This window comes from Chiloscyllium plagiosum, unplaced genomic scaffold, assembly GCF_037043375.1.
Source record: "Chiloscyllium plagiosum isolate Xiang-an unplaced genomic scaffold, Cpla_swu_hap1 HiC_scaffold_5, whole genome shotgun sequence".
Classification (NCBI taxonomy): domain Eukaryota; kingdom Metazoa; phylum Chordata; class Chondrichthyes; order Orectolobiformes; family Hemiscylliidae; genus Chiloscyllium; species Chiloscyllium plagiosum.
The window spans coordinates 80,764,622-80,786,200 of NW_028270143.1; the positions used below are offsets into that span (position 1 = coordinate 80,764,622).

At 42.5% G+C, this 21,579-nt stretch overlaps 1 protein-coding gene across 2 annotated transcripts in view; it reads right to left on the minus strand.

Moving 5' to 3' along the window:
- The window catches only part of rsu1 (Ras suppressor protein 1), a 169,667-nt gene that overhangs the window by 141,213 nt on the left and 6,875 nt on the right, over nt 1-21,579 (minus strand). Inside the window, exons 1-2 of one of the 2 annotated variants that reach the window (XM_043690377.2) lie at nt 3,445-3,570; nt 3,089-3,200 (exon numbers count right to left, since the gene is read on the minus strand). In XM_043690377.2, the coding sequence (XP_043546312.1) occupies nt 3,089-3,197 (109 nt within the window). In that variant the 5' untranslated portion in view covers nt 3,198-3,200; nt 3,445-3,570. Of the gene's footprint in view, nt 1-3,088; nt 3,201-3,444; nt 3,571-21,579 lie in introns of those variants that run through there. The other variant, XM_043690376.2, reaches the window with a different exon arrangement.

Sequence of the window (21,579 nt, forward strand, 5' to 3'; positions counted from 1 at the left end):
CCTTGTGGCACACCACTGGTCACAAGCCTCCAGTCTGAAAAACAACCCTCCACCACCACCCTCTGTCTTCTACCTTTGAGCCACTTCTGTATCCAAATGGCTAGTTCTCCCTGTATTCCACGAGATCTAATCTTGATAATCAGTCTCCCATGGGGAACCTTGTCAAACGCATTACGGAAGTCCAGATAGATCACATCTACTGCTCTGCCCTCATTAATCCTCTGTTACTTCTTCAAAAAACTCAATCAAGTTTGTGAGACATGATTTCCCACACACAAAGCCATGTTGACTACCCTGAATCAGTCCTTGCCTTTCCAAATACATGTACATCCTGTCCCTCAGGATTCCCTCCAATAACTTGCCCACCACTGAGGTCAGGCTGACTGGTCTATAGTTCCCTGGCTTGTCCTTAGCACCCTTCTTAAACAGTGGCACCATGTTTGCCAATCTCCAGTCTTCCAGCATTTCACCTGTGACTATCGATGATACAAATATCTCAGCAAGAGGCCCAGCAATCACTTCTCTAGCTTCCCACAGAGTTCTCGGGTACACCTGATCAGGTCCTGGGGATTTATCCACCTTCAACCGTTTCAAGACATTCAGCACTTCCTCCTCTGTAATCTGGACATTTTGCAAGATGTCACCATCTATTTCCCTACAGTCTATGTCTTCCATATCCTTTTCCCACAGTAAATACTGATGCAAAATATTCATTTAGTATTTCCCCCATTTTCTGTGGCTCCACACAAAGGCCACCTTGCTGATCTTTGAGGGGCCCTATTCTCTCCCTAGTTACCCTTTTGTCCTTAATATATATTTGTAAAAACCCTTTGGATTCTCCTTAATTCTATTTGCCAAAGCTATCTCATGTCCCCATTTTGCCCTCCTGATTTCCCTCTTAAGTATACTCCTACTTTCTTTATACTCTAAGGATTCACTCGATCTATCCTGTCTGTACCTGACATATGCTTCCTTCTTTTTCTTAACCAAACCCTCAACTTCTTTAGTCATCCAGCATTCCCTATACCTACCAGCCTTCCCTTTCACCCTGACAGGGATATACTTTGTCTGGATTCTTGCTATCCCATTTTCCAGCCGTCCCTTTACCTGCAAACATCTGCCTCCTATCAGCTTTTGAAAGTTCTTGCCCAATACCGTCAAAATTGGCCTTTCTCCAATTTAGAACTTCAACTTTTAGATCTGGTCTATCCTTTTCCATCACTATTTTAAAACAAATAGAAGTATGGACGCTGGCCCCAAAGTGCTCCCCCACTGACACCTCAGTCACCTGTTCTGCCTTATTTCCCAAGAATTTGCTTGACCTTATGCCAAATGGCACATGGCTCAAGTAACAATCCAGAGATTATTACGTTTGATGCTCTGCACTTTAGTTTGGACCCTGGCTTCTCAAACTGAATTCCTTGTTCTTCCCATATAATTGGTTCTTAAAGTGGACTCTGAAAATTGATCCTCTCCGGTCATATTCATGCACAGCGATGAGTAGATGTTCTAACTGTGGCACCAGGTAAGCAAGGCAACCTTTGGAACTCATTCACAGCAAGACAGAGAACAGTGCCTCTGAACAGATTGTCCCTATCAATTGCCTTTTACTTCCCCCAGTGGAATGGCATCCTGCACTAAGCTTTTGCCAGCACCATGAACTCACTCTCCTCATCCATGTAAGTAGCAATCAGGTAGAAGAGTGAAGCCATCAGACAGGCCTCAGTATGTATGCCCACAGACCCTTGAAGGCAACAAGGCAGGAGGAGAAGTTTGAGAAAGTGAGGACTGTAAATCCTGGAGATCAGAGTTAAGAGTGTGGTACTGAAAAAGCACAGCAGGTCAGGCAGCATCCAACGAGTAAGAGAATCAATGTTTTGGGCAAGAGCCCTTCATCAAGAAGGGTTAAGAAGGCATATGGGATACTTGCCTTTGTTAGTCAAGGTGCTGACAAGAAGAACAGGGAGGTTATAATAGAACTGTATACGGTATAATATTAGTTAGGCCACTATTCTCTACAGCTCTGGTCGCCACAGTACAGGAAAGGTGATTGTACTCAAGTGGTGGGGAAGGTTAAGATAAGTGGCAGGTAACTTAGGGAGTATATAAGGAAGAATTTTTTTCACCGAGAGGGTGTTGGTTATTTATATGATCATTTGAAGCACCATATAATCTGTGGCAGTGGGCCAGGAACTGGAAAATGAGGCGAAATGGATAGGTGCCTGATGACTGGCATAGACATGATGGGCTCAAAGGCCTTTTCAATGCTGTAAAACTATTTCTGTAAGGCAAGGGCTGAAGATCCTCCACCACTATATACTCCAAAACATTAATTCTAAAGTTTTACTAGTCTAAGGTAAGTAACTGCATCTGAAAACAAAATATACAGGTAACACTGCTTTACATGATGCTTCACAGCAGACACAACTCAGACTATTTCTCAGCAACACAGAGCCAGGTCCAACGTTACTCAAGACACAAACACTTACTGCATGTATAGTCATCAGGACACATTGTACAGATTCTGCAGTCACAGAAAACCATTACCCTACTATGATTGTCTAACTTTATTTATTTAGTTAAAAATGACACAACACCAGGTTATAGTCCAACAGGTTTATTTGATCACCTGATGAAGGAGCAGCACACTGAAAGCTAGTGCTTCCAAATAAACCTATTGGACTATAAACTGGTGTTGCGTTATTTTTAACTTTGTACACCCCAGTCCAACACTGGCATCTACAAATCATGAGATATTTATTTAATTAGCCAAACTAACAATTTACTCAGTCTCTTATCTTAGATAAAGAAAGAACGAACACTGGAGGTTACATTAAAGGAAGTAGCGACTCCTTGCCCCTTTGCACCAAATTCCTGGCCTAACATTAATCCCTTGTCTCACTCTGTGCTCCCAATATGACATTTAATAACTCTTCTTTAGGACTGTGGCTTGGCCATGGAGAGTCCCGACCTGAAACATCAACTTTCCTGCTCTTCTGATGTTACCTGACGTGCTGTGTCTTTCTAGCTCCACATTTTATCGACACAAAATGTTAGGCTAGTGGTGATGAAAAAGTGTGGTACTTACACAGTCCTGAAATATCCAACATATTAGAGATCCCTCTGTCACTCAAATCCAATTCTGTCTGATTCTTTTCCTTGCATTCTTCCACTATTTTCTTCAATGATTTCGACATTTTCTACAGTGAAAGAAAATATACAGTTTACAGTAGCATCCTGGTGCATTTTTAAAAAGTCGCGATCTCAATCAAAACTTTGCAAATTTCACTGTAAACAACTTGAGATGCTCGCAGAAACCAGGGCCTCGGGCGATGTATTTCCTTTAACCCTGACTCAGTTGAAAACACCCTGTTTTTCTATAACTCCGCCATCTATTAGAAACCCGTTCTCAAAACCACAAAGCGCCCACAACTTTTCTTTTACCTGAACCTTTCTAGGAGAATCCTCCAAAAAGACACCAAAACCCAGCTCACACCCAACCGGAAACACTCAGTCACAGCAGAAGAATTCCTACATTTGCGAATGCTCTGGCTTTAAAAGGACATTTCCTCCAGCAGTCCTGGAACAGTGAGGGGACCAGCCAATCACCGTGAGGCAGCGAGCATTCAGCTGTCAATCACCAGCGTTGTCCAACCATTGGAGGCCGATCCGGATAATCGAAGGAGGATTGGACCCCGATGTCTGTCAATCATCAACATTGTCCAATCATTGGAACGCGGGCTGCTCAGTCAGTGTGCAGCCGCTGCACGCTTCTTGGAAGCAGTTCAGCGATGCTACAATGTATCCCCATGTACAATGTTGCATCCAGAGTGAAAAAGTGGGAGCAGATTTTTGTATCATTTATAATACAGGTGTTTGTGGTCGGAATAAAGTTTTCAACCAGTAACTTCGTGGTTGGGGACTAAGTCCTGGCTTAATTCAGGGGATTATGAAATTAATTTGAGTTCTATAATTTTAGAAATGTCACGAACTTTTATTATTAACATTCAGTAATCTGAAACAGTTTGCGAGGAAAGGTATTTTGCTCAAAATAGTGCAAACCTAATTTACTATGCATTTTACATTAGCACGAAATTTCAAGCTTGTAACAAGGTAATTAAGTCATACTACCTGAGGAAAGAATGGGGCTCCGGAAGCTTGTGGTATAAAATAAACCTGTTGGATTAAAACTCAGTGTTGTGTGATTTTTGACTTTGTCCACTCCAGTTCAACACATTAATGTTACATTCTATACTTTCCTGCCAATTTCTGAAAACCTGGATGATAAATAAACATCTGAGGAAGAAAATAAAAACCTTTGATATATGACTGCTAAAATATTTGCGAACAATTCCGTATACAAATGGTAAGACAAATGAGGAGGTGCTTGAAATTGCAAGAGCAAAACTAAGTGGCAACATCTGAAAAGAAATGTCAATATTTCAGATGAAAAGCTGCAAAGGGCTCTTCTGCAGGATAAGGTGGTGGGTGCAGAAAGAGTAGTAAGGTCCAGCTGGATGACATGATGTGGAGGTGCTGGTGTTGGACTGGGGTCGGTAAAATCAGAAGTGAACTTCACCTGACGAAGGAGTAGCGCTTCGAAAACTTGTGATTCAAATTAACCTGTTGGACTATAACCTGGTGTCATGGGACTTCTGACTTTAGCTGGGTGACAGCAAACACCTGACAAGCTAAATTTATTTTCTGAGCTTCGTAACAAATGTTTCCCATGTCGCCAATATGCCTTCAAAGGTGCATGTTGAAAATTTTAGTGCAGGAAGGAGAGAGAAAGAAACTGACACAGCAGTGAACCTGCACAGTTACTGCCTTTACTGTTTGAATTCATGTATCCCTGGACATCAGAGTGCGTCTGGGAAAATTAACAAACTGGGAAACTCACAACTAATCTTGGATGAACCTATTTGGAAGAGGTCACAGCACAGAAACAGATAAGTGAACATTTGAACATGGCCTTACAGTAAGTCTGCAGTAGTGAATAGAGTGGTTCTTTCTTGATTACATTATTTAATTGAGATATGTCTCTTGATTAACCTGAAAATGTAAGCCATAATTATTAATTTAACCTGGATCAGTGTTTTGCAGAGGAATAAAACGGTGCTATTTTCTGGGTCTATAGATTGTGAAGGAGCAAAAATGGCTTTTAGTAGAGTGATATGTTGGAGTTTAGGGAGAGTTTATGGGTTATTGAGTATTGTATCTGCAACAAATGCTGTTGATTACGAATCCTATCAGATCAAATGGATCGATTGGAGAGACAATTAGAGGAATTTACAAGAGCAAGGGGACGTGATGGATGGCAGTTATAGGAAGGGGGGAAGTCGCAGATACAGTCACATAGATGGGTTACCTCCAGGAAAGGTAAGAGAAGTAGCCCTTCCTGATGAAGGGCTTTTGCCCGAAACGTCGATTTTGCTGAAGCTCCTCGATGCTGCCTGAATTGCTGTGCTCTTCCAGCATCATTAATCCAGAATCTGGTTTCCAGCATCTGCAGTCATTGTTTTTACCTTCTTCTGTGACTATACCCATTTCAAACAAATATGCTGTTTTGGAAAATGTTGGGGATGATGGATTTTCAGGGGAATGTAGCACAAGCAGCCAAGTTTCTGGTATTGAGACTGGCTCTAATGCAATGAGGGGTATGTCGAGTTCCAAGAGATTGATTGTGTTAGCGGACTCTCTAGTCTGAGATACAGACAGATGTTTCTGTGGCCAGCAGCAAAAAGTCAGAATGGTGTCTTGCTTCCCTGGTGCCAGGATCAAGGATGTCTCAGAGAGGGGGCAGAATGTTCTCAAGGGGGAGAGGAGCCAGCAGGACAAGATTGGAACCAACGACGTAGGAAGGGAAAAGGTTGAGATTCTGAAGGGAGATTACAGAGAGTTAGGCAAGAATTTAAAAAGGAGCTCCTCGAAAGTAGCAATATCTGGATTACTCCCGGTACTACGCGTTAGTGAGGGCAGGAATAGGAGGATGGAGCAGATGAATAGAACTGGTGTGTGGGAGAAGGATTTACATTTTTGGATCATTAGAAGCTCTTCAGGCATAGAAGTGACCTAAACAAGAAGGACGGTTTGCACCTAAGTTGGAAGGAAACCAATATACTGGCAGGGAGATTTGCGAGAGCTGCTTGGGAGGATTTAAACTGGTAAGGTTGAGGGGGAAGGTGGGAACGCAGGGAGATAGTGAGAAAAGAGATCAATCTGAGACTGGTACAGCTTAGAAAAGAAGCAAGTCAAACAGTCAGGGCAGGCAGGGACGAAGCAAAGAACAAGGTAGGACTGATAAATTAAACTGCATTTATTTCAATGCAAGAGGCCTAACAGGGAAGACACATAAACTCAGGGCATGGTTAGGAACATGGGACTGGGATATCATAGCAATTACAGAAATGTGGCTCAGGGATGAACAGAACTGACAGCTTAATGTTCCAGGGTACAAATGCTACAGTAAGAACAGAAAGGGAGACAAGAGAGGAGGGGGAGTGGTGTTTTTGATAAGGGATAGCATTACAGCTGTACTGAGGGAGGATATTCCTGGAAATACATCCAAGGAAGTTATTTGGGTAGAACTGAGAAATAAGAAAGGGATGATCACCTTACTGGGATTGTATTATATACCCCTAATAGTCAGAGGGAAATTGAAAAACAAATTTGTAAGGAGATCTCAGTTATCTGTAAGAATAATAGGGTGGTTATAATAGGAGATTTTAACTTTCCAAACATAGACTGGGACTGCCATAGTGTTAAGGGTTTAGACGGAGAGGAATTTGTTAAGTGTGTACAAGAAAATTTTCTGATTCAGTATTTGGATGTACCTACTAAAGAAGGTGCAAAACTTGACCTACTCTTGGGAAATAAGACAGGGCAGGTGACTGAGGTGTCAGTGGGGGAGCACTTTGGGGCCAACAATCATAATTCTCTTAGTTTTAAAATAGTGATGGAAAAGGATAGACCAGATCTAAAAGTTGAAGTTCTAAATTGGAGAAAGACCAATTTTGATGGTATTAGGCAAAAACTTTCAAAAGCTGATTGGAGGCAGATGTTCGCAGGTAAAGGGACGGCTGGAAAATGGGAAGCCTTCAGAACTGAGATAACGAGAGTCCAGAGAAAGTATATTCCTGTTAGGGTGAAAGGAAAAGCTGGTAGGTCTAGGGAATGCTGGATGACTAAATAAATTGAATGTTTGGTTAAGGAAAAGAAAGAGGCATATGTCAGAAATAGACAAGTTTGAGTGAATCCTAAGGAGAGTATAAAGGCAGTAGGAGTATACTTAAGAGAGAAATCAGGAGGGCAAAAAGGGGACATGAGATGGCTTTAGCAAATAGAGTTCAGGAAAATCCAAGGTGTTTTTACAAACACATTAAGGACAAAAGGGTAACTAGGGAAAGAATAGGGCCCCTCAAAAATCAACAAGTTGGCCTTTGTATGGAGCCGCAGGAGATGGAGGAGATACTAAACGAGTATTTTGCATTGGTATTTTACGGTGGAAAAGGATATGGAAGATATAGAATGTAGGGAAATAGATGGTGACATCTTGAAAAATGTCCATATTACAGAGGATGAAGTGCTGGATATCTTGAAACACATAAAGGTGGATAAATCCCCTGATCAGGTGTACCCTAAGGCTCTGTGGGAAGCTAGGAAAGTGATTGCTGGGCCCTGTGCTGAGATATTTACATCATCAATAGTCATAGGTGAGGTGCCGGAAGACTGGAAGGTGGCTAACATGGTACCACTATTTAAGAAAAGTAGTAAGGATAATCCAAGGAACTATAGACCAGTGAGCCTGATGTCAGCGGTGTGCAAGTTGTTGGAGGGAATCCTGAGGGACAGGATGTACATGTATTTGGAAAGTCAACATGGCTTTGTGTGTGGGAAATCATATCTCATGAACATGATTGAGTTTTTTGAAGAAGTAACAAAGAGGATTGATGAGGGCAGAGCAGTAGATGTGATCTATATGGATTTCAGTAAGGCATTTGACAAGGTTCCCCGTGGGAGACTGGTTTGCAAGATTAGATATAATGGAACACAGGGAGAACTAGCCATTTGGAGACAGAAGTGGCTCAAAGGCAGAAGACAGAGGGTGGTGGTGGAGGGTTGTTTTTCAGACTGGAGGGCTGTGAGCAGTGGAGTGCCACAAGGATCAGTGCTGGGGCCACTACTTTTCATCATTTACATAAATTATTTGGATGTGAGCGTAAGAGGTACAGTTAGTAAGTTTGCAGATGACACCAAAATTGGAGGTGTAGTGGACAGCGAAGAAGGTTACCTCAGATTACAACAGGATCTTGATCAGATGGGCCAATGGGCTGAGAAATGTTAGATGGAGTTTAACTTAATTAAATGCGAGGTGCTGCATTTTGGGAAAGCAAATCTTAACAGGATTTATACACTTCATGGTAAGGTCCTAGGGAGTGTTGCTGAACAAAGAGACTTGGAGTGCAGGTGCAAAGGTCCTTGAAAGTGAAGTCGCAGGTAGATAGGATAGTAAAGAAGGCAAAAACAATGACTGCAAATGCTGGAAACCAGATTCTGGATTAGTGAAGAAGGCGTTTGGTATGCTTTCTTTTATTGGTCAGAGTATTGAGTACAGGAGTTAGGAGGTCATGTTGCGGCTGTACAGGACTTTGCTTAAGCCACTGTTGGAATATTGCATGCAATTCTGATCTCCTTCCTATTGGAAAGATGTTGTGAAACTTGAAAGGGTTCAGAAAAGACTTACAAGGATGTTGCCAGAGTTGGAGGATTGTAGCTGTAGGGAGAGGTTGAACAGTCGCCTCAGGCGACTGACTGTGTGGAGTTTGCACGTTCTCCCCGTGTCTGCGTGGGTTTCCTCCGGGTGCTCCGGTTTCCTCCCACAGTCCAAAGATGTGCAGGGTCAGGTGAATTGGCCATACTAAATTGCCCATAGTGTTAGGTAAGGGGTAAATGTAGGGGTATGGGTGGGTTTCGCTTCGGCGGGTCGGTGTGGACTTGTTGGGCCGAAGGGCCTGTTTCCACACTGTAATCTAATCTAATCTAATCTAATCTAATCTAAAAGGCCTGGGGCTGTTTTTCCTGGAGCGTCAGAGGCTGAGGGGTGACCTTATAGAGGTTTATAGAATTATGAGGGGCATGGATAGGATAAATAGACAAGTCTATTCCCTGGGGTGAGGGTGTCCAGAACTAGGGAGCATAGGTTTAGTGTGAGAAGGGAAAGATATAAAAGAGACCTAAGGGGCAACCTTTTCATGCAGAGGGTGGTACGTGTATGGAATGAGCTGCCAGAGGAAGTGGTAGAGGCTGGTACAATTACAATATTTAAAAGGCATCTGGATGGGTATATGAATAGCGAAGGTTTGGAGGGACATGGGCCGGGTGCTGGCAGGTGGGACTAGATTGGGTTGGGATATCTGATCAGCATGGACGAGTTCGACTGAAGGGTTTGTTTCCATTCTGTACATCTCTATGACTCTCTGACTCTAAGTACTATTTTACATCTCAACATACAATGCTACTTGATTGGAAAGTTATATTTCAGCATCCTCCTTTGAAGGCATGGTGACAACCATGGGAAATATTATCTTTGATGTTCAGAAAATAAATTTGAAGGATGAGAAATGTGATCCTTGTCTAGTTACTGTGGTTTAGATGTGTTAAAAGTGATATACGTATTCCTGCCTTATGTTTACAAAGTGAGATTACAGAAGTATGTTTGGGCAACTCGGAGCCCATTATGTCTCTGCTTTCAAAAAACATAGGATAGACCAACAAATATATGAATTAGGAGCAGATATAGGCCATTCAAATGAGGAGACCAAAACTTCATACATTATCAGAGATGTAGTTTCACAAATATTCTGTATCACTGAAACATAACAGCCCTACTTTTATGTTTGATTCTTTTCATACATTTTGTTTACCTTTTAATTACTTTCTGTGCCTGCATACTGAACTTTTGTGATTCCTGCATGAGAGCACATGGAGCTCAATCCATATCAGAACCCTGCAGATGTTTTCCATGTAGTTATATGTATTGCACTTCTCAAAGGCTGCACAAGGACCTGAAATTGTCTTCCTCAGACATTGGACCATATGTATTTTATATGTATATGCAGTTCTGCCTTTCTTGTGTCATGTCGGGGAGGGGTATATGGCTTGTGCAGAATACATCAACATGAAGTATGCAATGTAAAAAATCCATATAGTGGCATCCCATTTTCCCACTTGTCAGAAACCTCTATGTCCCACTATATTGAGGACTATGGAAAACTTTTGACTGTGCTCAAGGTTGTTATCCTTGTATGTGGTGAGGAGATGAATGTCAAGCATCCTATAGCCAATCTTGGCCCTTTCAGCCTATTGTGAGTTCATTTATCCTGCGCTGAGACAAAAGTGGGGATTGAGTGAGGTGAAAGTGACTGACACAGCTGTCATTGCTAGTGCACGGTCAGAAGAGTTGGTGAGGTAACTGGAATAAGTGCGTGGGAAGTGCAGAGGGCAACGGGATTTAACAATTTTGGGGAAACACGGCACATGAGAGTTATTGAGGGCAGATGCTGCATGCAGTATTGAGAGGGGTGCATCATGAGACTTAACGGCAAATGGATACAGGAGCACAGAGAAAGTAAGTGTAGGTGGTGGCAGCAAGGAAATGGTAGCACTCTCCTTAGCAGCACGCAGAAGGTCAACAACTTCTACCTTCCACTTCTGGTAGTTCCTCCTGTCTGTGAACATCACACCGAAAGGATTGGCAACTTTGGATCAGGCTGGCAGGATGTGCTGTTGGCAGCACCAGGGAAAGAGGCTGACCCTCCTGGCCACCAGTCAGTTCACCAGGATCCCCAGGAATCTATCCACACACTGGGTGCCAAATTGCCTCTATTAGCCATCTCCTTATGAAATCTTCACCCACTGGAACAATGATGGGGAATTCCTGATTTGCAGTTTTTGAAATTGTGTGTGTCTGGGATTTAAATATGTTGTCAGCCTCTTGAACCCCTCAAGAACCTGACACCAGTGAGTGCAGTTTGCTGGCTCAATAGTTCAATTCCAGTCTTGAGTGACTGTCTGAGTGGAGTTTGCACATTTTCCCTGTATCTGCATGGGTTTCCTGTGGGTGCTCCAGTTTTCTCCCAGAGTCCAAAGATATGCAGGCTAGGCAGATTCGCGATAGGAAATGCAGGTTTATAGGGATAGGATAGGAGGTGGGTCTGGGTGGGATGCTCTTCAGAGGTGTGGCGTGGACTCAATGGGCCAAATGGCCTGTTTCCAAATTGTAGGGATTCTATGATTCTAGGCTACTGAGCACAAGGCAGCATAAGAGCCTGGTGAACACTTTTCAAGATGAGCAGTGTAAAACTACACGTGAAATTCACTAGGACTTACAGAAAGAAATCCTCAATGAAACTCCTCAAAATTAACCCTTAACTCCTTAGACTCCTCCATCGCCAGACCATAGCAACACGACGGCTGGAGGAAGAGTGCCTCATCTTCCGCCTAGGAACCCTCCAACCACAAGGGATGAACTCAGATTTCTCCAGTTTCCTCATTTCCCCTCCCCCCACCTTGTCTCAGTCCCAACCCTCGAACTCAGCACCACCTTCCTAACCTGCAATCTTCTTCCTGACCTCTCTGCCCCCACCCCCACTCCGGCCTATCACCCTCACCTTAACCTCCTTCCACCTATTGCATTTCCAACGCCCCTCCTCCCTACCTTTTATCTTAGCCTGCTTGGCACAATCTCCTCATTCCTGAAGAAGGGCTCATGCTCGAAACGTCGATTCTCCTGCTCCTTGGATGCTGCCTGACCCGCTGCGCTTTTCCAGCAACACATTTTCAGCCAAAATTAACCCTTAGCCAAGTTGTGGGAAAATTCAATCCACAGGCTAAACTCATTTTTTGAACTCTGTGAGTGATGCCAAGTCTTCCTTGAAATACAAAGGGTAGACAGGAAGAAATTTTTCCCTTGATGGAGGGCTCAGTGACAAGGGCAGAGGTTTAAGTGCAGAAGATTTATAGGAGATGTGAGGCAAGGTTGTTTTCACCCAGAAATTGGTGAGAATCAGGAACACTAGTGACTGTAAGGGTGGTAAAGGCAGAAACACTTGTAACATTTAAGAAGTACTTAGATGTGCATTTACAAGGCTATGAGGCAGGTACTGGAAAATGGAATTGAAATAGTTAAATAGTTGTTTTGAGTGGCTTGGACATATTAGGCCAAAGGGCCTTTATATGCATGTAGATCTTTATGACTTTACCTATGAAGCAATGTATTTACTGGGTAATCACTTTGTTGAGCACCTTCGGTCTGTATGCAATCAGGTCCCGGACCTTCCCATGGCTTGCCACTTCAACCCACAATCCTGCTCCCATGCCCACATGTCTGTCCTTGGCTGGCTGCAATGTTCCAGTGAAGCTCAACGCAAACTGGAGGAACAGCATCTCATCTTCCGACTAGGCACTATACAGCCTGACGGTCTCAACATTGAATTCAACAACTTCAGATGATTATCCCATCTCGAACCCTCTGTTTTCATTCTGCACCGTAATTTTATTTTATTTTATTTAATTTATTTTTAAAAAATTTTTTTCACTGTTCTGTACCTCTTATTTCTTGATTGTTTCTCTTTCTCTCACTCCCCACTCTCTCATCACCTTTTTCCTCTCCTCTTTCCCCTTTGCTACCCTTCTCCCCTGTTTTCCATTTAGCCTCTGCTTCACCCATCCCATCCCCCCCCCCCCCCCCCCCCCCCCCCCCATTCCCCACATATTTTGTCACATAGCACTGGCTTCAGCCTTGGTCATTCACAGCTCCTAATCTCCCTATAATCTCTCTATTCACTGTCATTATCACCTCTTTATTGGTACCTTTGCTTGTGGAGCCAGGACTCACCTTCTCTCAGCCCAGTATAAATACCTCCCTAATTCTCCTTTTTTTATCTTTGACAAAGGGTCAGTTAGACTCAAAACGTCAGCTCTTTTCTCTCCTTACAGATGCTGCCAGACTTGCTGAGATTTTCCAGCATTTTCTCTTTTTTGGTTAACGTATTTACTTGCATTTAAATGAGGGTTTTAAACAAAACCGTTTAGGTAAATAGGTCAGTGCTTCAGAAAAGAAATACATGCGAGAGAGAAAAATGTGCTGCGCATAGCAGCAAAGCATCTCAGGGAGAGAAAGACACAAAGAAATGTCAATGACCGGAGGTTATGAAGAGAAGTTCCAAACCAAACCACAAACACTTCAATATTCCTGTTTAAATTCTGTTTCTTTTAAGAAGTAGACAACCTTTCTGGGCTCATATAATGGCTGAGCCTGTTCTCTTAACTGTATTTGGAAGTGATGGACTATTGGTATTATCACCGAACTGTTAATCCAGAGACCCAGGTAAGATCTGAGGTACTGGGCTCCAATCCCATCATGCAAATGGTGGAACGTGAATTCAATAAAAATTGGGAATTAAAGTTCTAATGATGACCGTTGTTGTTTGTTGGGAAAAGCCCATCTGGTTCACTAATGCCCTTCAGGGAAGGAAACTGTCTACCTGGTGTAGCCTACATGTGACTCCAGACCCATTGTGGTGTGTTTGACTCTTAACTGCCCTCTGGAAAATTATGGATGGGCAATAAATGCTGCCTAGCCAGTGATGCCCTCATCCCATGAAAGAATAAAAATTCCAAAGGCTTTTGAACACTACATTATATTTCAGTTAAAGCTGAAAGAAAAGGGCTGGAGATGAGCTATCTGTTTCCAACTCATAGAGTCTTGGATGTGTACAGACAACCCTTTGGTCCAACTTGTCCATGCTGACCAGATATCCTAAATAAATCTAATCACATTTGTTAGCATTTGGCCCATATTCCTTTAAATCCTTTCTATTCATATTCCCACCCAGATGCCTTTTAAATCTTGTAATTGTATCAGCCTCCACCACTTTCTCTGGCAGGTCATTCCAAATATTCACCAACCTCTGCGTGAAGGAAAACCCCCTTAGGTCTCTTTTAAACTAAACAGCAGAGGCAGTCAGCTGTGTAAGTTCACTGCTGGGTCAGGTACCTGTGCTGGTTTACTTCTGGAAATTCTGGAAAGGGTGAAATTAGATAAGTCCCCTGGGCCTGATGGCATTTATCCTAGCATTCTCTGGGAAGCAAGGGAGGAGATTGCAGAGCCATTGGCCTTGATTTTTATATCCTCGTTGTCTACAAGAGTAGTCTACAGAAAACTGGAGGCTAGCAAATATGGTTCCCTTGTTCAAGAAGGGGAGTAGGGATAACCCTAGTAACTATAGGCCGGTGAGTCTCACTTCTGTTGTGGGAAAAGTCTTAGAGAGAATTGTAAGGGATAGGATTTATGAACATCTAGATAGGAATAATGTGATCAAGGATAGTCAGCATGGTTTTGTGAAGGGCAGGTCGTGCCTCACAAACATTATTGAATACTTTGAGAAGGTGACTAAGGAGGTGGATGAGGGGAAAGCGGTAGATGTGGTGTATATGGATTTTAGTAAGGCATTTGATAAGGTTCCCCATGGTAGGCTACTTCAAAAAATACGGCGGTATGGCATTGAGGGTGAGTTGGAGGTTTGGATTAGGAATTGGCTGGCTGGAAGAAGACAGAGGGTAGTAGTTGATGGTAAAGGTTCATCTTGGAGTGCCGTTACTAGCGGTGTTCCGCAAGGATCTGTTTTGGGACCATTGCTGTTTGTCATTTTTATAAATGACCTGGAGGAGAGGCTAGAAGGTTGGGTGAGCAAGTTTGCGGATGATACGAAAGTCGGAGGAGTTGTTGACGGTGAGGAAGGATGTGGCATGTTACAGCGGGATATAGATAAGCTGCAGAACTGGGCAGAAAGGTGGCAAATGGAGTTCAATGTAGCTAAGTGTGAGGTGATTCACTTTGGTAAGAGTAACAAAAAGATGGGGTACTGGGCTAATGGTTGGATACTTGGTAGTGTGGATGAGCAGAGGGATTTTGTTGTCCATGTACACAGATCTTTGAAAGTTGCCACCCAGGTAAATAGTGTGGTGAAGAAGGCATATGGCGTGCTGGCTTTTATTGGTAGAAGAATTGAGTTCCGGAGTCCTGAGATCATGTTGCATTTGTATAAGACTCTGGTGCGGCCGCATCTGGAGTATTGTGTGCAGTTTTGGTCGCCATACTATAGGAAGGATGTGGAGGCATTGGAACGGGTGCAGAGGAGGTTTACCAGGATGTTGCCTGGTATGGTAGGAAGATTGTATGAGGAAAGGCTGAGGCACTTGGGGTTGTTTTCATTGTAGAAAAGAAGGTTTAGGGGTGACTTGATAGAGGTGTACAAGATGATTAGGGGTTTAGATAGGGTTGACCATGAGAACCTTTTTCCACGTATGGAGTCAGCTATTACGAGGGAGCATAGCTTTAAATTAAGGGGTGGTAGGTATAGGACAGATGTTAGGGGTAGGTTCTTTACTCAGCGAGTCGTGAGTTCTTGGAATGCCCTGCCAGTAGCAGTGGTGGACTCTCCCTCTTTATGGGCATTTAAGCGGGCATGGGATAGGCATATGGAGGATAGTGGGCTAGTGTAGGTTAGGTGGGCTTGGATCGGTGCAACATCGAGGGCCAAAGGGCCTGTACTGCGCTGTATTCTTCTATGTTCTATGTTCTATGTTCTCCATTTGTTTTACTTGTATCACTTCCCACATGGTCACTGTTTTGTCTCTCTTCCTCTTTTTTTAAAGTTCCATTGTTTTGTTCTTTTTTTTTCAAAGTTCCAAGACAATGCAACTGCTTATAAAACAGTATTCACTGCTCCTAGAATCTGAGGAAATCAGCTCCAACACTGAAAATGCCTCAAAAAGTGAACAGTTCTTGCAGCCACAACTTTCTCCCATCCTCTATCTTGGATTACCCAGAATTCTTCTAGACCCAGAAAATGAAAAACTTCAAGATGACATAGGGTAAAATGAGCCCTAATGTTTTTACAGTTACCTCATCACCCCACCCAATGGTGGGAACTCCAGGCTGAGTTAACAGTCTGCCTTGGACTTCCATCTCCATTTCCAAGTTGCTAGCTATAAAGAAGCCTACACTTTGTCTGTAAGAAAGAAGCTTACTTGGCTCAGCTCACCAAAAAAAAAAGTACTGTACACTTACAGCTCACATGAATTGATTTTTGTGGATATACCAAAGCTTGTAATTTGTAACCTCTCTCCTCTCCTGTCCTGTCTTTCTTATTTTCTGAGTGAATGTGCATGCTGATAGAGTAGTGAAATCATATCCCCACACTTTGAATGTCTTAGTAATATTTTGACTGAATGTTTTCATTTCATTAGAACAAATTTTGCTGAGAATTTATTTCAAAAATTAGGATCTAAAAGCAAGGGTTTGGAGAACACACTCTGGCAAACTTTAGGAAGAGTATTAAAAGGGAAAGGGCAAAAATCAAACAATACTTTGCTCTCTTAGATGTAAGAGTGGAAAAGCAATGATAATTCAAATCCACTCCTACTTCTCCTTTGTCCGTGACAGAATTGGGAGCTTATGTCCATGATTGGATCCATTAAAAGAAGGCAAAAAGTTGTCAAAGGTACGTAATATGCTGCAAAATATTAAAATTAATAATTTTGCAAGAAGTTGATTGGAAGGCAAAAAGAAAATGTCAGTGGCTCCAACCTGCTTTCATAATTTAAAGAAATGTTTCCAAATAGACTTACAGCTAGTGTCCAACCTACTTTCCTAGATTTAAAGATCCATAGGGGAAAGGACACAAGGTAACCATCCACTGTGTGAGTCAGGGTATCCCAAAGGACATGTGACATAACTCTAGTGCGCTGGTGGGATTTGACTACTCAGCTTGGGAAATTTTAAGGAACTTGAAGGGATCTGTCAGATGTACCCCACTAATTGTCCATGGCTGACATTAGTTGAAACTTTATTGTTGGAACAGCACAGCAGGTCAGGCAGCATCCAGGGAACAGGAGATTCGACGTTTCGGGCACAGGCCCTTCTTCAGGAATAGCCTGAAGAAGGGCCTGTGCCCGAAACGTCGAATCTCCTGTTCCCTGGATGCTGCCTGACCTGCTGTGCTGTTCCAGCAATAAAGTTTCAACTTTGATCTCCAGCATCTGCAGACCTCACTTTCTCCATGGCTGACATTACTAAAGCGAGCATTTTTAACTCTAAATTTATTAATTACTTGAATTAGTTTTATCCAGTTGTCTTTTTAATGATTTGCAGAATATCAATCCAGGCATCCAGTAACTTTACCTCTCTGCTACTATCTTACTAATTACAAATTGTTATCTGGTAGCATATCAATTTAGCCCTTTTTAAAAGTATCCATTTTATGAAATAATAGCTCTAATGGTACATGCAGAAAATCAAATAATTGTCGACACGACATGGATTCCGTGTTGCTGAGCGTAAATGAGTCAAACAACTGTAGAATATAAGCAACCAATGTCTTCACAGAATCTCAACAGTGTGGAAACAGGCCCTTTGACACAGCAAGCCCACACCATCTCTCTGAAGGGTATCCCACCCAGACCCATTCCTCTACACTTACCCCTGACTAATGCACCTAACCTAAACATCCCTGAATGCTATGAGCAATTTAGCATGACCAATCCACCTAACCTGCACATCTTTGGACTGTGGGAAGAAACCGGAGCACCCCGAAGAAACACAAACACGGGGAGAATGTGCAAACTCCACACAGACAGTCACCTGAGGCTGGAATCGAACCCGGGCCCCTGGCACTGTGAGGCAGCAGTGCTGAGCAGAGCCACTGTGCTGCCCAAAAGCTCAGCTGGTCTGTGGAGGGAAAACCGAGCTAACAGTTTGAGTCGAGCGTCCACAAATCACAGACAAAAAAAAGTTGTGAGGTAGGGTCACATGACACAAAACAGCTCTGATTTATCTTCACAGACCTGCTGAGCTTTTGGGTGGCATGGTGGCTCATCAGACGTAAATCCAGATTGTAAACATTCAAACTCCATGCAAATTCATTATGCAAAGTGCTTTCAGATGTTTTAATTTGAGAAAGCACTATAAATGCAAATATTATTGCCATATTGTTTTCAGAAGATGGTGAGGCATTGTACAGAATTTGATCTTTTTGGGGATTAGACCAATGATCTGTTGTCATTCTGAAAAGATTAAATGGTTCGGGTTCTGTCATTAATCGGATTGTGGAGAGATTATGCACGATAAACTAAATACTCTGTCATATTTTAATCTTTTTTTGTATCCATCTTTTGTGCAGTTCCATCAATATTATTAATAAAATTAGATTAATTGCCATTTCCAAAGCATTAACCTTCACAGATTTACTCAGACAGGTCAATTGCAAATTTCCAATGATGAAATAACTGTACAATAACTGAATGCCAATTAGACAGTACTGGCTAATTAACTGAAAACCACATTAAATTCTCACTGAATTTAATTCTAACTCATCTCTATTTCCATTTCAATATGAGAGCTGAAATTACTCAAACATTTCAGAGAATTCCTCCCTAATTCCTGTTGTTAACCATTTGAATGTACTGGAATTTCATTGGAACCAGGTAGAGCCCAGGAGATTCTGGGGCTATTGTAGCCTTTTACTGCATCCCTCACAATGAGCAATGAGGTCACTGATGTGGAAAGATGGGAAAGATGATGATGGGAGTTCTTGCATCCCTAAATATCAAAGAATCCAAGGTAATCTTTCTGTCTGGCTTTTCATCCTGAAAAACCAAAAAAGAGATCAACCTTTCGAAAGGTCAAATTTAGTCTAACTAGAATGGAATCACAGTCTGAAACGTAGAAAATGAGCTAAAGAACTTTGTGTAACAATTCTAGAGATGATTTCACCTTCAGATTGTGAACCCACTCATATCCCTTCCCTTCTTTTTTTTAGCTTTACTTATTACATTCTCTATCACCATGTTCTCTCACCCCTCTCTCACTCCAGTGGAACTGTCTGTTCTTTCCAGTCTGACAGTTAGACACACTATTTTTCTGCCATTCTCACAATCCAATCATTTAATCTGAGCTATCATCATCCTTTTCTCCCAGCACTCCACCTCCTACCACCATTGCATAAATTCTGCTCCCTCCACACTTCACATCAGCTCGACTTGAAACATTAGCCTGCTCTGTCACCATGGAGGCTGCCTGATCTGCTGTGATTTCCAACATTTTCTGTTTTCACTGGAGGTGGCATTGACATTAATCCCAACATGGCTACCTATAGTGTAGTCCATTGCTTTTTTTCAGCTGGTTGACTGACACAACTTAATAGTCAAGATTAGAGTGGTGCTGGAAAAGCACAGCAGGTCAGACAGCATCCGAGGAGCACGAAAATCGACATTTCAGGCAAAAGCCCTTCCTCATTCCTGAAACATCGATTTTCCTGCTCCTCGGATGCTGCCTGACCTGCTGCGCTTTTCCAGCACCATTCTAATCTAGACTCTGATCTCCAGCATCTGCTGTCCTCACTTTCGCCTGACATAACTTAATAGCATAGTCATTCACTGGCCCAGTGCAAATGAGATGATCTCCAACTAATCTGAAGGTTGAGAAAGTTAGAGTGGAAGGGAGGAAGAGCTGAGTAAATGGAGGGATTTTGGGAAAGTGAACAGGAGAAGGAAGTTTGTTTATGTTTGTACAAATTGCAGAAAACACACCAGTTGAAATCTGAAACTAATGAGCTTAGTCAAAACTGTTGCAATTAGAAAGGATTACATCTAATTTCTTGCATGTCAGATATACTTGTTGGACAAGGAGAACCAGAAAAAGAGTTGAGATGATAAATCATGCCTGTTGTATTTGTTCAGAAAGAGCTGTTCTGGAAATTTAGGGAGACTGGTGTTAACCTCTCAGTTCTGCTTTTGGCTATTTTTTTAACTTACTGTTACGCCCAAAGTTAGGATATTTTATGCTTTGGGTAGGAGAATTGAGCAAAATTAATTTCCAAATCTCCACCCAAACTTGATTCTCACATGCTGGCTAATGTGATTTGGCCCATCCTACAAGTTAACTGTAAAGTCTCCAGCCAATGTGTGTCAGTCATACTGCAACCCAACCCAGGTGTTTTGACATTTGCAAGGTACTGGGGAGAAGCTAAAATGATAGCTAAATCCAAGTACCAGCTCTTAGAATGGGATGAAATTGAGGAGTTTCTGAACCAAAACCATGCCATGGGTTTGAGCAGTAAGTACAGCTATAAAACCAGAAAACTATGGGAAAACCTAAAGCTGGTCTGGCAAAGAAATGATGGGCCAGAAGAACTCCTCCAGTGCCGCAACCATTCTATGGGTCTATAATTTGTAGAGAGAGAAACAGTGTTGTGACTCCAGGTTTCTGACCTTTCATCAGACATTGTGGTAGACCAAATGCTGATTCAATGACCACTTTGTGAGGTACATCAGTTCAATCAGCAAGAATATCACTGGCATTGGAACAATGATTTAAAGACAAGCAATGCCAAGGGAGTGATGGTTGCTAGCAACAAGAAGGTGTCTGTTTCTGTACATGTTTAGAGCAACTTCCTTATTTGTACAGCCATTTCTAGTAGATCACAGGAGATGATCAGCCAGAATTCTGATGAAGCAGCTATTGAGAGACAGGTAGCTGAGCAATGGTGTCCCCTTTTCTTCACAGTCAATGCTGGAGGACCAGCAGCAAGTGATATTGGAGGAAAAGATATGATCTGAAGGTTTACCATCCCAGGACCCTCAGCCAGCACAAGTCTACTGATTCACTAGCTGTGAATTGGTATACTTGCGAGATTAGCCTCAGACTTCACTTTGCTTTCTCTTTGACTCAAACGTTTGGATCATGCAATCCTTCACAATACATACGAGAGTTACATAGGAATAGGAGAATCTAGCTTTTTGTTATCCGTGGGAAGTCCTTACCCTTATGGCCTGCAGATAATGAGGACTTCATGTTTATTCAGTTATTGACCTTCACAGTAAACAAAGATGAAAAATAAGACTTATGGTCGATCAAGCCAGGTTTCTCTCTAGAAACTGACTTGTCCAGTATGACTTTCAGCTGTGATTGTAATAATATGTATATTATTTTTGGGAAGAACAACAGCAATATGAGGTGGTGCCTAATTAAAAAGACGGCCAGGGTTATTGTGTGGACGGTGCAGGTGTATTGTTTGATGATGGCACCACAGCAGGGGACATCTGTGTATTGTAGCCTGTTGTATTAGTCAGAATCGATAAAGAGAGATGCCCCAATGGGAAGAGTCCACTTCAGGATTTTATGGTCTTAGGAGAAGTGTTCCTGGATCAGGACATTCCTGCCATCCTGGTCAGTGTGTTGCTTCATTAGTGTGAGCAAAAGATGTCCTTGCATTGCAGCTGGACCATCATCTCCTCCTCCAACATTGAGGCAGAGCATTCTTCCTCAGGAACCATCACCACTTCCAGCCCTCTCAGCAGATCCATGTAGTGTAACTCACAGCAGATCACCTCCAAATTTTGACTTTTCTGTAGGGCATAATGGAGAGCACCACCAACCAGATGTGGTCCCATCTTCTGCAGGCACATGACCTGTTCCACTGTGGTCCTATGTGATGGAATGCTGTCATTAAAACACAC